This window comes from Mesoplodon mirus (assembly GCF_964341445.2).
Source record: "Mesoplodon mirus genome assembly, chromosome: 15".
NCBI classification, from domain to species: domain Eukaryota; kingdom Metazoa; phylum Chordata; class Mammalia; order Artiodactyla; family Ziphiidae; genus Mesoplodon; species Mesoplodon mirus.
In genome coordinates, this window is record NC_138991.1 from 26,428,353 (window position 1) to 26,446,072 (window position 17,720).

At 42.0% G+C, this 17,720-nt stretch overlaps 1 protein-coding gene across 2 annotated transcripts in view; it reads right to left on the bottom strand.

The window, feature by feature from the left end:
- ASXL1 (ASXL transcriptional regulator 1) overlaps nt 1-17,673 on the bottom strand; it is a 68,257-nt gene extending 50,584 nt beyond the window's left edge. Inside the window, exons 1-3 of one of the 2 annotated variants that reach the window (XM_082645406.1) lie at nt 17,551-17,673; nt 11,615-11,712; nt 9,177-9,285 (exon numbers count right to left, since the gene is read on the bottom strand). In XM_082645406.1, coding sequence (XP_082501532.1) covers nt 9,177-9,285; nt 11,615-11,712; nt 17,551-17,607 — 264 coding nt within the window. In that variant the 5' untranslated portion in view covers nt 17,608-17,673. Of the gene's footprint in view, nt 1-9,176; nt 10,639-11,614; nt 11,713-17,550 lie in introns of those variants that run through there. The other variant, XM_082645405.1, reaches the window with a different exon arrangement.
- Nucleotides 17,674-17,720: the final 47 nt, after the last annotated feature.

Below are 17,720 nucleotides of genomic sequence, written 5' to 3' on the forward strand. Positions count from 1 at the left end.
AGGGCACTGCAAGCAGCTCTAAGGATTTTGGCCTTTACCCTGAGTGAAGCGGGGTGGGAGGAATGACACAGTCTGACTGAACTTTTTTTTTTTTGTACGCGGGCCTCTCACTGCTGTGGCCTCTCCCGTTGCAGAGCACAGGCTCCGGACGCGCAGGCTCAGCAGCCATGACTCACGGACCCAGCCGCTCCACGGCATGTGGGATCTTCCCGGACCGGGGCACGTACCCGTGTCCCCTGCATTGGCAGGCGGACTCTCAACCACTGCGCCACCAGGGAAGCCCCTGACTGAACTTTTAAAAAAATTTCCTGGCTCCAGTGTTGAGGAGGGTGGCAAGAGCAAAGTAAGGAGACCAGTTAGGAAGCTACTACAGTAATCTAGGAGATACTGAAAAGACCCAAGCAGATTCATCCCCTAAATTCCAGACAGGCTCAGAACTTAAACCAGGTACATGGCAGACAAGGATGAGGTATGGAATTGAGAACGTGGGAATTGCTAAGTCTACATTAGGAGGAGATGGACACCCCTACTCCAGTACCATACATCTAAGTGACAACCAGTACCTACTGCTGCAGGAGACAAGTGAAGCCACAAAACCACAATACACTGAACTTCCCGCTAATATTTAAGAGTCAAGAATAGCCCTCAGCCAAAAATCATCAGACATTTGAGTAAGACATGCAGAGTGAAAAAAGACCCACACTAAAGCATATAATCATGGAAATAAGATTCTAAAAGTTTTCAGGGAGAGGCAATAGAAAAAAGAAGGCAGGCAAACACAGAATATCAGGAATCAATACGGCACTAGATTTCAAAGGCAACACTGGACATTACTTTTTCTTTCTTTTGAGAAAACAAAGCTTACACTTTGGAGGTTTTCAAACACTCCATTCCCTGAAAAAGAGATCCTGATACACATTCTGTACTACATGTTTCAATTTTAATACTAACAATTACTATTCTGAACCAATTCTACTGTTTGGCATAGAGAACTGCTACCAATCAAATCATAACAACCTCCTTCTATGCTTTTTCCACTGCATTTATCTAACAAACATTTTTAAGCACCTACTATGATAGATGCTGAGGATATAGCCCAGAACAAAATAATACAGATTCTCTGCCCTAAGACCTGGTCAGGAGAGACATCAAACAATCACCCAAATAATTATATAATTATAAAGTTGTAAGTGAAAAGAAGTAAAGTTCAGGGCACAACAGGAAAACCCAATTTAGAGAGAAGGCTCCTCTAAGGGACTGAGATTTAAGTTGATACCCATTAAGCTGAGCCAGGCAGAAGTGGAGAGAAGAGAGCTCCAAATAGGAGACCCTAAAACTGGAAAGAGCTTCAGGAATTCAAAGAACTGAAAGAAGGGCAGTGTGGCTGAGCAAGGTTTGGATTTTTTGGTAAACACCATAGGAAACCACAGACTTGAATCAGATAGAAATGTGTCATGATCAAATTGTTTTTTAAAAAACCCCTCTGGCTGCTTTGTGGATTACAAAAGAGCAAACTGGATTCTAAGGAGGCAAAAGTGAAAGCAAGTAGACCAGGCAGGAGCTATTTCAGTAGCTAGCATACAAGGATAACTTAGACTAAGGTGGCAGTGGAAATGCAGACCAAAAAAAATAGTAAGGAGTTTTAAAAGAACTGTCAGGAGTTAATTTACCAAAGAAAAGCTGGCATAAAGAGCCAAAGAGAAAACTGAAACAAAAGGATTACCTGACTGAAAAAGCACACATTTCAAAGCCCATCTAGCACAACTGAATCGAAGAAGACAGCACCTTCCAGAAGAAAATAGACATCTTTTTTGGCTCCCTATTCTTCTCCTGCTTCATGATGCACGAAGAATTTGAAGTTATTCTTTCAGAACCTTGGGTATGCATCTCACATATTTGAGAGCCAACTCATTTGGTAGAAACTTAGAATATCCTGACCTGTCCTCCGTGTGTTAAATACCAACCTCTCAAATAACCAAAAACGTGACTTCATACCATTTACTTAAACTCTCTCAGGCTGTTTCCCCCATTAGTACAGGAGTAGGAAACATATTTATGTTTCAAAAGACCAATGTGAGCAGTATGATGCCTGTCTGGAATATAGTTAGCACTCAATGAAGCATTAGTTTCCATCTTTTCTACCAGATTATGTAAACTAGAATAAGAAGCAACTTTCTTACACTAAACAAGTTCCTCAAACAACCCTCCCAAGAAGTCTGATATGAAGGATTGAGAAGAGGTCAAACGCAGTTTTCATACTGGCTGACCCTAGGAAAGTTTAAGCATTTTTCACACAGTCCCAAGGAAGCCTGAAGCACATACAAGATCCTCATTTTCCTAGAACCCTGATGCTTTAAAATCACACTTAAAAAATGTTTATAACCTTTTTGTTAAAAATATATATACTGCTTTAGAAACCTTGAAATTATCATCCTGCCCACCCCTCTGAGCTACAGAAAATAATTCCAGTGGTAGTGCTTTCCAAACCTCTGTTCCCTGACCTTTATCATTTACCACTTCACACGTACAGGGCTTTGAACTTCAGGAGGTAGCAGGACAAAAGGCTGCTCACCTCTTAGGCAAACCAGAGTCTGACCAGGGCTCCATGAACGATCAAGTTCTCTTTTCTCCCTGAGCTTGCTGAATATCCTGTCAGACAACAGAATACCCCATTTTTCAAAGGTGGATCCAGGCGGCCCTTGAGAATTACTCCAATAAGGAAACTTTTACCAAATGACGGGTCAAAGCCTCCATCAAGACCAAACTACTGCTACCACTAACCAGAGTAAATGGTACTGCTCCACTAAGTAGGCCTTCTATGCAGTACAGAGTGGGAAAGGGTTTGTAATAAAACAGTCAGCTTCCAGTAAATACCAAATGCATCACAAAAGAACAGGAAAGAAAAATATCCAGGGCCGACTTACTTTTCACACAAAATAGTCTAGATGCTAAAATGTGAGCACAGGAAGGGTCTTCACTGAACTTTCACTCTAGGAGGTTTTCAACAGAGCTCCTGGGTCTGGGAAAGATGCCTTGGGTGCTTGGGGAATGGGATAGGGGTGGCAGAATCCACGAGAGATGGAGAAGCGGGGTCTTCATGCTTGTTTCAACCAGAGCAGTTTCACAGTCATCTACATCATGCAGCTCCATTTCATGATATAAAAGGTTTTACGCCTGAAGTATTTAAACAACCAATCTATTTCAACTTCTCAGTGTTAGAGACAAAGAAGTATAAATGGAGATATTCCATAGGACCTGAGGCACTGTGCTGGACCCCAGACCTCAAGCTGACTCCAGTGCTCTTACTACCACCATATACCACTCACTCTGGTACAGAAAAGAACGACCACGATCAGAAATGCCAATATGATTAATGCAGAGGGCAGAAATTCAAACCAACCGCCCATAACTGAAGAGTACACATCTAAGGATATGAAAAGCTACTTTTGCTTAACAATTATAAGAATTTTCATTACGAGAATAAAACAAACATTCTGAGAAATATCAAGGAACTCATAAGACGCTTCAAAAAGATGAAGTAACCAAAGATCCTAAAACCTGAAGAAAAACTCTTTATTCTGAATTGGCATAATGAAAAGAAATCAAACTCAAAAGGTAGGGCCGTGGGTTCTAGTCCCAACTTGGCCAAATGCATTTGTTGCAAGGACACATGGTCATGGGTAAACCTAATCTGTGAGAAGTTCAGTTTTCTACCTGCAAAATGCAAATGAATCGGATGATTTGAGAGCCCCTTCCACACTAAAATTCTAGGATTCTACGCACTAAAAAGATCATATATTTGATAAAGCTAACACGGACTATAAAAGACATCATCTAAAAACGTCACTACCACTTTATATGAAAGAAGAAATTCTTTTTTCTAACAAAGATGATGACCAAAGTTCAAAACTAAAAAGAATAACGTGATACCTAAAAGATACCTAAAGCATTCAAACTGTTTCGAAAGGCTCAGTTTCTGCCTTCGGCAATTAGAAGGACCACATTATGGCCACAGCCTGGGAAAGATTTCTTTTTTTTCTTTTTTGCCACACCACGCATGGCATGTGGGATCTTAGTTCCCCAACTAGGGATCAAACCCACGCCCCCTGCACTGGAAGCGTGGAGTTTCACCACTGGACCACTGGGGAAGTCCCAAGATTTATTTCTAGTGTCAGCAGATTCTTTCACAGATTAACACAGAATTGCTCTAAAGAGAGCAAGAAAAAAAAAAAGGGTTCTTAGAAGTTGCCTTGCTGAGAAGAAAAAATAACCCAGAATACGCATATTCTATAATAAAACATATAAAAGACAGGTAGGGCTTCCCTGGTGGCGCAGTGGTTGAGAGTCTGCCTGCCGATGCAGGGGACGCGGGTTCGTGCCCCGGTCTGGGAGGATCCCGCATGCCGCGGAGCGGCTGGGCCCGTGAGCCATGGCTGCTGGGCCTGCGCGTCCGGAGCCTGTGCTTCGCAGCGGGAGAGGCCACGACAGTGAGAGGCCCACATACCACAAAAAAAAAAAAAAAAACAAAAGACAGGTAGACTACAAGGAGAATTAGCTGGCTTAAGATACTGATGATGCTATCTTCTACTTTCCATTCAGCCAATATTTATTACATCATGTACTATTTGCCAGACACAGGAGATACAGTGAAAACCAAGTCCCTGCACTGACATTCAAGTGGAGGGAGGCTAATGATAACCAAGTAACCAAACAAACGAGGTAGGACTGTGAAACAACCAAAACCTTCATAGTGTTGTGGAATTGGAACTACCGTTAGAGAAAGCCTCACTGAGAAGATACTTTTGGACTAACAACCAAATGACAAGAAGTTACCCCCGAGCTTTCCAGACAGAGGGGCCAGCAAGTGCAAGGGCTCTGAGGTGGACACAAGTTTGGGGCCTTTGAGAAACAGAATGAATGAAGGCCAGGGTGGCTGAAGTATAATGACCAAGGAGAAGGTGCCAGGAGAGATCAGAGAGGTAGGCAAGGGCCAAGCAGGATAGTGGTATGATATGACTTGCATTTTTAGAAGCCCACTTTGCTTGATGCATACCTATCAAAAATCAAAATGGATTCTGGTACTGCCTTGCAAATGACAGACTCTATGATTTGACTGTATGGAAGTCTCCTCAGTATTTAATGGTAATATAAATAGTTCTGGAATCACTGCAAGTGTGGAGTTGTATGTGAAAAATTTAATTGTGGATCTATAAATAACATTGTGAAACTGCAAAAATTACCTCCCTCTCTTCCTCCATTTGCTTTTCTTTTATTTGCAAACAGTGAATTTTAATGGATGGATACTTTAAGTGTAGTCATTTATTTTTTTTACCAAGAAGATTTTTTAGTACTTTAAAAATATATATTCTACATATTAAAAAGATTCAACTGGACTTGTTAATTGAATTAAAGGACCCCCCCTAAGGCTGAGCCCTATCACTACATGAGGTATAATAAAGTGCAAATGGCTGTGACACCTTGACTTGAGCATCATTCCACAATAAAACTGAACAATGTTCAGATGACTGCAGTCATGACTGACAGTGAGTGCTGCAATGACAACTCACAACCCAGGTTAAGCTCACCAATGACACAAACACCTAGTCACAAAAGCAAACTAGTTCAGCATGAAAGTCATAAAAATGTAGAACACTACAAAGGAGCTCTCACTGGTTTTACAAGGATGGGAAATTCCAAGTGTAAAAAACAATATAAATCCCACCTCTAACCAGGCAATGATGGACACTGACAGCTAACTTCAGGAAAAGCTTAAGAAAAGCAATTCAAAACAAGAATTCAAAGCATGGATAGATTTCATCTATCCCACACATCCCTGAGTACTAATTCTAAGGCCTGATGCAAGCATCTACACATAAAGTGTCAAATGTACCATCGCATTACCCAGAACAACTTTTATCAGAGAAGGAACCCTGTGGCATGCCCCCAAAGACTCCAGCTTATCAGTAAAGCTTTGGTAACCATAGATAAGGCCACACAAATGTATTCAGAACTGAAAAAACTCCTATTTTCAACTAAATAGTGAAACCACATGGTTTCTGACCTTGATGGCCCGCTAGAAGAGATTTCCAAGCAGTGGGGAGAAAAATACCAAGCCATCCTGCACATGCTTCTCCTTAACACATGAGAAAAACAGACCAAAAAATGCCACAGGACTTCCCTGGTGGCGCAGTGGTTAAGAACCCACCTGCCAATGCAGGGGACGAGGGTTCGAGCCCTGGTCCCGGAAGATCCCACACGCCACAGAACAACTAAGCCCATGTGCCACAACTACTGAAGCCTGTGCGCCTAGAGCCCGCAAGCCACAACTACTGAGCCTGCGCTCTAGAGCCCATGAGCCACAACAAGAGAAGCCACCACAATAGAAGCCCGCGCACCGTGACGAAGAGTAGCCCCCGCTCGCCACAACTAGAGAAAGCCTGCGCGCAGCAACGAAGACCCAACGTAGCCAAAAGTAAATAAATAAATAAAGCCATAAAGAATACTTTTAGAACCAGAAAAAAACTGAATATGGACTATATATTATATACTACTGTATCATTAAGTTTCTTGACTGTAACAATGGTATTGCGGTTATGTAGGATAATGTCCTTGCTCCTAAGACATGTATCCTAAGATATGTAAGGGTGAAGTACCAGTACTAGTTGAACACTTTTAAATGGTTCTGGGAAAAAAAGCATACATACGTAGAGGGGGATAAAGCAAATGTGGCAAACTTGTAACAATTAGGAAGAAAGCAAGATAGGTGGGGTGTTCAGTGTAGTACTCCAATTTTTCTGTAGGTTTGAAATTTCTTCAAATGAGGATAAAAAAGGAAAAAATGCACCACCTTGCACTTTATTCAGCAGACCTGGGTCCTCGGGTGATGAGGATGGTAATCAGCTGGTTCAGATTTTGGGTATCCTTTATTATCCATTCCCAAATAACAATAAAGTAAATGCCTGCACAACTTCTGGAAGATAGTGTGGTGATAATGAGGCAATTAATAAGACTAATCGACACTTCAGACTCTCAAGGAGCCCCGGGAGGGGTGGGGGCGGTGGTGGAGAATAAGGTGTGCCTGTATGTATCAATACCATCATGGCAAATATATTAACTGAATACAACAAGCAGCAAAGCTATAAGGAAATTATAATCCGATTTTTTCAAATATTATTAATATAAATTATCATTTAGGTTACAAATCGCAGAATTTATGGGCTACCTTCACTTTCCCTGTTGCATTTTACTTTCTGTTGCATTTGCATATATTGCTTTCCAACAGGTCAAAATGTTAAAAGAGACACGCATGGATAGTACGCACAGATACTCAACCAAGGTAAAAGTCTACCAGGGACTTCCCTGGTAGCGCAGTGGTTAAGAATCTGCCTGCCAATGCAGGAGACACGGGTTTGAGCCCTGGTCCAGGAAGATCCCACATGCTGCGGAGCAACTAAGCCTGTGTGCCACAACTACTGAGCCTGCGCTCTAGAACCCACAAGCCACAACTACTGAGCCCACGTGCCACAACTACTGAAGCCCATGTGCCTAGAGCCCATGCTTCGCAACAAGAGAAGCCACCACAATGAGAAGCCTGCGCACCGTAACAAAGAGTAGCCCCCACTCACCGCAACTAGAGAAAGCCTGCATGCAGCAACGAAAATAATGCAGCCAAAATAATAAATAAATAAAATTTTAAAAAATTATTAAGCATGGACTATGCCAAGAATTCTGCCCAGAGCCAAATTACAAGGACAAATGAAAACTCAATTCCTATCTTTAAGGTATCCATAGAAATAGGTATTTCTTCTCCCTCTTAAAAGAGAAATGTTCCATTAACAGGCATATTTGTAACACATATAATACACACAACTATAACTATACATAATTACCTATAATTACAATATATATAATAATATATAATAGAAAAATGCCATTAACAGGCAATTAAGGACAAGGAACCTAAAGGAATATCATAAAGGGTACCATTTATTAAGGACTGACTGTCAGGGATGCATACACCACCATAAAGAGGGGTTAAATCTGTCCCAGGTGACAAAGCTAAATTTTGAACTAAGGGCTCTGACTCTTCCAAGGCTGTTTCTGACATTACATTATGCTGCCTTTTAAAGTCTGAAATACCACGAATAAAAATATAGAGAACAGCACAGATATCTGAACGTAAGATACATCTGACGTGTACTTAAAGATCAAGTTTTATGACCACAGGTTATATAGTTGGTATTTGTTCAAGTGTTTAATTTTTAATTAACTAAAGAAAACAAGTCTATCAAAAAACTAAAAGAGAAAAGTCTGTTTATGGACTACTGCAATTTATAACTACATTATGGAAGATTATAAGGATCAGCATCAAATTTTCAGTTTCTCACCATCAACAGGTCAACTATGTCTAAATTAGGAGTCAGCAAACTACACCCCCAAGCCAAATCTAGCCCACTGCTTGTTTTTATAAATAAAGTTTTACTGGAACACACCCATGCCCATTCGTTTGTGCATTCTCTGTGGCTGCTTTCCTGCTTCAATGGCAGAGTTGAATAGTTACGATAGAGACAGTGTGGCCCACAAAACCTACAATATTTATTTTCTGGTCCTTTACAGAAAAAAATCTGCCAATCCCTGGTTTAAATGATGTATATCACAAATGGTAGAAAAATAATTAGCTTGTTCATTTCAGCTCTATTTAAGCTTATGAATTGAACCTGATTTAAGTTCTCTTCCTTTGTAATTAGTGTCACTTGGTAAATGCTGAGTTTTTGAATTTCCACAAGTATTTTCACATTTCAGTTATTTTCCATAGAATAGGTCTTACTTGGCTGTCCAGTAATTTATCCTTCACATGTTATTACAAACAAAACTATAATTAAGGCACATTTGCAATTACCCCCACACATACTTATCCCTCTATTGCATACAATCTGCAAAGATATAAACAAGGAAAAACTGAATACAGACACAATAGCTGATATGACTAAGTAATTCCTAATACTCTGTTCACACTAGAACATCTCAATGCACCATTTCAGAAAAACAGCATCAGCATCACCTGCCTGCCTATTAGAAATGCAAATTCATGGGCCACATTCCAGACCTACCAGTGATTCTTATGAACACTAAAAGCTGAAGAACCACTGCACTAAAGTAGAGTTTATATTACTTACCTTGAGTGTAAAAAGGCTGATCCGGCCAGGTAGTTTATAAAATAACCCCTCTCCTCCTCTTGAATTGGAATGTAGCATGGCATTAAGACATGCAAGAGGGGATGTCCCACTGTAAAAACATACAAGGATGGAAGGTGGTCATACAAATCAATATGTCTACTTACTCAAAGCTCTAATACCCTTTAACTCACTCTTAAATCAAGAAAAAGAGGAAGAAATATAAAAGAAAACATCCCATGACAAGAATTCTACTTTGAAAGTGGCACAAGAGCAACAAATGAAATTCACATAAATCACACCCAGAGAGCTCTGGGCTAAGACATGCTATCTGATATCTCCACTCCATACCTGACAATTCTTTAGTGCCTTTTGACAATATGAACCAAACTCTCAAGAAATTTAGGAACACTACACAATGATTTTTCAGGTACACTCAGGAGTTTTGGAAAAAAAAATTACCCAATACTTTTATTTACCCAAAACATTTAAATTAAATTTTAATGTTAATTAAAAACAAAACCGAGAGTTTCCTAGTATCTATATTCCAACCTGCGTATCATGCTCAGAAACTGCCACATAACATTTTCAACACAAAAACCACAGAATCACTGGTGCTGTCCCAAGAAAATAAGCACACTTTTTTTTTTTCCAGTTAACATTTTCTAATAAACACACAAAAGGAACAGTATTTCATTTGCTTTTTCTCAGTTGGGAAGGGGGAAAGATGGGTTTTACTTTATATCTACCCAGGAGCAATAATTTAAATTTGAATATAAAAAGTCAAATGGATTTAGTACCCAATAATGCTCAAACATTAAACCAAAAAAAGAGATAGCATATTAAGTTATATCGTGGTCCCTGCTACAACACTAGGTCGCAAAACAATGACAACTCATGTGAGTTAGCAACTACTTACTAAATCTTAAAATAGAAAAGCTGTCAAAAATACAGACAAATGTCCATTATTAATATTAACTGAGTTTGGCGCTAGCATGTTAGTGCTAGGGTTCACCTGTGCATCTGCTCTTCCCTCTCCCCAGCATGTTAAATAAATATAAATATCTCAAGTAAAGCCTCTCAGCATTTTTCAGAATTAGAGGCCCTAATTTATACAGAGTGTTAAAAATAAATTCTGAGTCTAAAAAAGCCATTTAAAAAAACCCTATTACTTATTCGGCTTTGGAACACACTGGATGCTAAAAAAAAAAAAAAATTTCACCAAGAACCAATCTGTAAAAGAAACCTTGTGCAGAATCTGGAGTATCAAGTGGGTGCGCTAATGTCTCTGCTACAGTGGGGAAAGGCATGCTGGCAGAGTCTTTCTTGAAACAGTGTGACTCCTACACACTATACCTCTGTCTACAAATCACAGAGCTGCTCACTCATCACGAGCCACCATGACTGCTTCATAATTCCTGTAAGAGCTAGAAGCAGAAACAAGTTAGGTTCTCAACTCCATCTGTCCCAAAGGGACTAATTTACCTTCTATAGGCACAGTGGTCCAACAGCAGTGCAGACAGCAGCATGATGGGAAAGAGCCCATAAAACCAAAACAAACAAACAAAAAAAACAATTATATCACTACACAGTGCATAGGTAGTATTTAAATGAATGTATCTAGACAATCCTGATCCTCCCCCGCCCCACAAAATGTCAGCTACAGAATGTTTGAACTGACAACTGGAAAGTGAGGATCTTTTGATCCTAAAAGATCAATTTCAAGCAGCTAAAGCGTAACCAGCAAAATATATGCTGTATGTTCTGAATCCCAAGAAGGAACTGTGTTGTGCTCTCCTCTTTCATTTTAATTTTAAAAAAGGTTGGGGTGAGGAGAGAAAGGATTCAGGACAGGCACTGATTTTTGTTTGTGCCTGCAATTCTTTCTGTGTTTCCAATTTGTTGCTTCTTTAGGAAAAATATATCATAGGATAAGAAAATCAAGGTCACCTCCAAATTTAGTATGCTCATATCATGAATGCCTAGCATCGGTAGGGGGAAAAAAAGCCAGTGGGTTTTATGGTGATTAGACCACCCTTCTTTGATCCTAAAACAAAGGACTTCAAAGACACGGTATAGACAGGAGGGAAGTTTTAGCCACGATGGAGCCCGAGTCTGTCCCTTCTCTATCACTGAAACTTGCAAAACAGAGTACACGAGAAAATGTGCTGACTCCTTACACAAAAAACAAGCTCCATGTCGAAATTTATGGGAGAGCAAGGATAGGGAAAGCCACTGCACCTCTGATGAAAACAAATGAATGTTGAGCCACTCCCACCCTCCACCCAGAGGACACACAACATGGGAGATAGTTCCACACCACCACCAGACGTGTGTGTGTGTGTGTGTGTGTGTACACATATATGCACACGCGGACTTTCTCATATCACTGCCTGAGTGCAGGAAGACACGTGTCCTATGAAACCCTCACATTAAGCGACAAGAGCCATACAAACCTCATTTCCTTTAGTCCTTCTGCCTCTATGACCTGCAGAATCTGTTTTGGTGTCATTGGAGCGTCTGAGTAGTTTTCTAGTACCTGAAGAAATATAAGTGTTCTGATTTCAGTGTGCAACTTCCATTTACATCCATCACTATATAACATGGGCTACAATTCTGCTATGAGGTACCGCTGCTGACAATTTAGTCTTTCCACAGACAAAATTACTTCCGAAACCAAATTACACATATATCTAACTAGTTGCTGAAAGTGACTGCAATTAGATGAAATATTCTAATTCTCAATTCTGAAAACACACAACCTCTCAGCATACATGTTATGATATGTGGGGCCTTAGCAACCTTGATTACCGCTTAACTTGATGCTGCTAATACGGCTAAACCACAGAATACATAGTTTCCTACGCAATAAATTGTAAGACAGAAATGCATTTAGATTTTCTTTCCCAAGGAACTTTGATTAGTACCCGTATTTTTTTATCTTTTTTTTGGGGGGGGGGCCACACTTGCAGGATCTTAGTTCCCCAAACAGGGACTGAACCTGTGCCCTTGGCAGTGAAAGCACAGAGTCCTAACCACTGGACCACCAGGGAATTCCCAGTACCCATATTTTTTAAATGATGGCTTTTGTGCCACTGGGTTGTGAAATTCTGTTGTTAACTGCCACAGTACATTTTGCCATTTGGCAACATGATGCTGCGATCCTGTATGATTGGTGCAAGCGAACAATGAGAAATGGAACATCCCACTTATGTTAGCGACATCTATAACTAAGTCCTGGCAGTAAGGTCACAGTGAGCAACCGGAGCTCTCTCACTTGAAGAAACTGAGTTGTTTTAGAAATGTTATTCTTCTCAGGGAGGAAAAAAGAGAGGCTGTCAGTATCTCTGTACCATCTCTACCAGTGCACATCCTGCAGTCATTTAACAACCGTGACAACGAAGTACTGTACTGCTCTGTCACAAGTAAAATGTATAGCCAGAAGCCTGACAGGACTGCTGCGAAGGTTCTCTCTGTGGAAGAACATGAACCCTGAGCACTAAAGGAAGTCAAGTTTTGGAGGAGTAGCTGCTGAAATAAAACCTCTACCATGGTCCCATTCTTAGCCTCTCTCTGTTCAGTTTTTTTTTTTTTTTTCTTTTTGCGGTACGCGGGCCTCTCACTGTTGTGGCCTCCCCCGTTGCGGAGCACAGGCTCCGGATGCGCAGGCCCAGCGGCCATGGCTCACGGGCCCAGCCGCTCCGCGGCTTATGGGATCCTCCCAGACCGGGGCACGAACCCGTATCCCCTGCATCGGCAGGCGGACTCTCAACCACTGCGCCACCAGGGAGGCCCTCTGTTCAGTTTTTACATTCTCCTTGGGTGTCATTATCATCTCTCACAGTTTCAACTACTACCAAAATTCTGATAACTCCCAAATCTCTACCTCTAGCCTGGACTGCGGACTGCTCCCCAAGCTTCAGACTTCAAATACTCAGTTCTGTACTGGACGTCCCACATGCTCACCTACTCTAATTCACCGCCCCCGCCCACTTCTAACATTCCTCTCGTTGGTCGGCAGCCTGTCTCATCACCTACTTCAGAAACCCAGGCATCACCCTTCACTCTCACCTGTCCCCCAGTTCCCACCACCAGTTTCTGACCCGACCTGACACAACAGCCTTTTCGCTAATATCCCTGCAACCAGCCCTGCTTTCCTCAAATTCATTCGTACTCAGCTGCCATCCTTCATTCAACAAACACGTGAAATACTCACTTTGCGCTAGGGACAATTCTAAAAATTCACCAGTAAAAAAAAAAAAACCAAACCCCCGTTTTTGCAGAACTTACCCTGCTATTTAGCCCCAGTCAGTCCAACAAAATAAACCTGCCTTAATCACTTTCCCACTTTAAAGTCCTTCAACAGCAACCTAATTATATACAGAGAAAGCTGAAGCTTCCAGAGAGACCACTAGTCCACTGGAAAAGCACAGGCTTTAGAACCAGACAAACCTGGTCCTAAGGAATTCAAATTCTGGTCTTCTAAACTTGGGCAAGTTACCTACCCACCCTAAGCCTAGGTTCCTTCGTTTGTGAAGGAAGGATACTGAGATCTTCCTCTCAAGAGTTGTTGTAGAGATTGGAGTGCCTACAGTGCCTGGCACCAAGTAGGTGTGTGCTGGCCTGGCGTACAAGGCCCTCACAATCTGATCTCTGCCTGTCTCTCCACAAACTTTATGTTCCAATAACTATGTGTAGTTCTACCCAGTTCCCACACTCTCCACCCTGCAAATAAAAATACACACTCCTATTTTTTGTTACCAGCTCCTGCTTACGTCTTCTGTGACAGGCCTAACTCCTTCCTACTCACCCTTCAAGATTCAGTTTGGAAAGCACCTTCCTCCAGGAAGCCTTCTCTGGTCTCTGCCAGACAGTTCAATGTCTCTTTTCAGTGCCCCATAGTTGCACAACACTGATAATTTATCTTCCAAAGCAGGACACTTGAGAGTAAAAGGAGGAGCTACTCATAATTATGCTTATTAGACAATAAGCAGGAACCAGAATGTCTATTACCATTTATACATCTATGATGGCACTTACCATGCCTGTAATGAAATTCTATTCACCTGTCTGGACCTTCTCCATCCCCAGAAAAACCATAAGCTCCTCAAGGGCAAAGCTCATCCATCTTTGTATTCCAAGAACCTAAGTGCCAAGTTAAGCAGTATTGACTTGAACAAACCCACAGTACAAGCTACTAAATGTTCACTGCCACAGATATAACTTCTTTGATACTAATTGTGAGCTAAGCTAGTGAATTTTTGTATGGTAATTTTTTTTTTTTTAAAGAAGCATGACTGAAAAATTAGCTACCAATTATTTAAACAGCAGTCAGGAAGAGCCTGAGAATCTAAGAGAGAGGAAACAAAATCTCTAAAGGGAAGTTACATCAAAAGATACAAAGTTTTCACTTTTATTAAAACTGTACATGCCTCTGGCTTTCAGTATAAGAACAATTCAGCAGTGTTCTAACCCTAGTCTGTCTTTCTAAAGCATACTTAAAAAAAAAAAAGTATCTCTTCTCCAACTTCAAAGGGAAAAAAATGTTTGATGTAAGAATGGTCAGTCATGAATCAAAGTGAAAGATAAAGCATGCAATGAAGAGTTTCTCAAAGCCAGGGAGAATCCATTTAAGGGCATTCAATCTAAAGGGAAATCCACTCAGCTATTTCTCCCAAACAAATTGTTCCTAACAAGTAGGAGGATTTATACCCACCCAACCCCCTAAAGTCTACCTCCTACATCCAGGAAAAACAAGACGACAAAATGTTTGAAAGAATATCTGCTTCTCAACAACATAATTAACAGCTGCAAAAATCAACCTCCTGGGGCTTACTACACTACTGAAATTGTCCAGAAGTCTCTTCTTTCCTACCAAAACAGTTTTAAAAGGGTTCCTGGTATCACTTTAGCCACCAATGTGAGCAAGGTCGGGAGCAATATGAAACTGCCCCCAAGCAAGTGCATCTGATCGCCACTGCAAGCACTCCAAATTCACCTGTCCAAAGAGTAATTAGATCTAATCTACTGCCCTACCACTATAGCTCACTGGAGTCAAGGTTTTCTCTAGCCAGTGTTAAGCGCTCACAAACTCTCCAGCACTTGGTTTGTTACAACAATTTTTTTTTCCCCAAATGAGGAGAGAACTCTATAAGTTCCCCCTCGCTCACCAACTAGTCCCATCCAAAGGGACAGAAAATTCTAAACAAAAAACAATAAAAGACAGGCAAAACTACACACCATATTCCCACAAGTCATCTTTCATGTGTTTAAGAGCACCACAAGTAATTCCAAGTAGGACTTACTATTTTTTAATGAAGAACCATAGAAGTAAAAGAAGAGAAAGAACTTACTGGGATAATCTAGCATGAGTTGAGCCAATGACAAAACAGAAATAGCAACCTAGATACTGGAGTGCAGGTCACAGTAAATTCAAGAACCTAAAGAGGCTTAAGAGTGGACCCCAAATTCCTAGAGACTTTCAACTAGGAAGAGCCAACAAAGCTTTGAGACGAGCAGACTTTAGAATTCTGTCAAGACATAAATAACACAGGATTTAAGGGTACTTTCACCTACCTCTAACAAGTAAAACTCTGGCAAGCAAATTTCCTGTTGGTGCCCAGAGTCATAAACACCTGCAGAACAGAAACTCAGAGGAGAATTTCAATGAACAGACTCAACCTCCAGGAGAAAGAGAGCACGTCCTTCTGGCTCTCCTCTAGTCTCCTTCAGGCCTAAATTTGTTTCCAGGTAAAGCAACAATGGAGAAATCCTGAAACTACCAAGAGATCCTGAAAGGTAACCAAAGCTTCCAAATCTGACTGAACCTGAAAAAAGTATTTAGGTACTTCAAAATCTTCAAATTTCATATGCCAAACCAAAACAAATTAACTGAAGCACAAAACTTCAGCATACAAACTAGTTGCTACTTCTGTTTCTTGGGCAACAAATGCCTGGGGAAGATGACCAGGTACACCAGTTTAATTTCCCCTATAAACCAAACAATGTTAGTTCTTTTAAGTCAATAACTGAGTTTTACAGGCTCCAAGAACGAAAAAGGTGTACCAAAGATTTGTAAAAACCTCCAACACATATTTGTCTTTTTTTGCACAACACCTTTGAGGCAGGAACCCTACTTCCCAATAAAATGAAAGATTAGACGGTTGAGCTTCATTCATCATTAAAAGTGAATTACAGCAATTACATATAAACTACAGGGTGTCAAGAGACAAGTATACTATCTGCACTATAACCCTGCTTCGTGACAGTTATGAGGAAGTGACATCTCTGAGACAAGCATAACCTGTTACTATTGTCATCAGCAAGATTTTATAAGAACATGTCTCAAAGTGTCTTAGCTTTGTGGGTGCAAATCCAAAAGGAAGATATTTCACTTGCAAGTCCTCTGACACTTGGAGAACAGAAAATTCACAACCCCCATAACGAGGCAGCTTCAAAAACTCAAATTACTCCTTTGCTAAGTCCTCAGTGAGCATTATCTTCAGAGACACTTGGTCTCTGCCCAACACTTCATGTATACATGCACCAGGACACTAAGGAATAGAGAACACACGCATACATTCTTTGCAAAGTGTAGTTAGTTCTCTGCAGAGTGCCTGTTTCCAGTCTAGCTTGTGAAGTCCGGTCAGCAGAATCTCAGAAGTACGTGGTACGTGGGCCACCTGCTTTACAACCAACCGGAGAAGCTGGTTAAAATGAAGATATTCAAGCTCTACTCCAGAATCTCACACTCAGTAGGTCTTAAGTAGGGCCCTAGGATGAGCATTCCTAACAACCTCCCCAGGTGTCCCCCACAGGACACGAAAGTTTGAGAACCAAGGCTCAGGGTTCAAGCTGGGAGTAAGCATTTGCTTCCCTCCATACACCTGGTTTAGATTGCGAAAGCTCAAAATGCCACTCGCGTCCTTGAAACTGGGGGCTCTTTCCAACCCCTGGAGTCAAACGCACCACCCCATTGCCCACCAGGAAGCGAGGGAGGAGCTTCCGACCCTTCCCGGAAACCTAACTCCCCCGAGTGCATAAACGAAGCTTCCCCAGACCCCCTAGAAGCTGCCAAATAGTGGGGGGGGAGGGGAGGCGGGGGCCCCCGCCGCCCGGAGGGGGAGGAGCCGGCCTGCCAGCTCGACCCCTCCGCAGGAATTTAGAGGGGGGACGTGCAGAAAAAGGCGCCACCTCCGACCCGGCGGGGGACCTCTCCCCACCCAACGCCTTGGGGGATTGTCCCTTTCCAGCAGGAAGGGTGGCCCGCCCCCTCCTACAGTGGGCAGGGCTTCGCCCCTCCCCCTCCCAGTGGGGGGTGCTCGGCGAGCCAACCCCCCACGCCCCCCATCGAGCCCCCCTCGGCGGCCCGCCTCACCAGGCGCGCGGCCTCTGCCCACGTGCGCTCCTTCTTCCTCTTCTGTTTGTCCTTCATCCTCCTCCTCCCCGGCGGCGGCGGCGGCGGCGGCGGCGGCTCCACGCGGGACCTCCGGGCGGGGCGGGCTGGGGCGGCGGCGGCGGTGGCGCGGGGCTGGGGCGGCGGCGGCG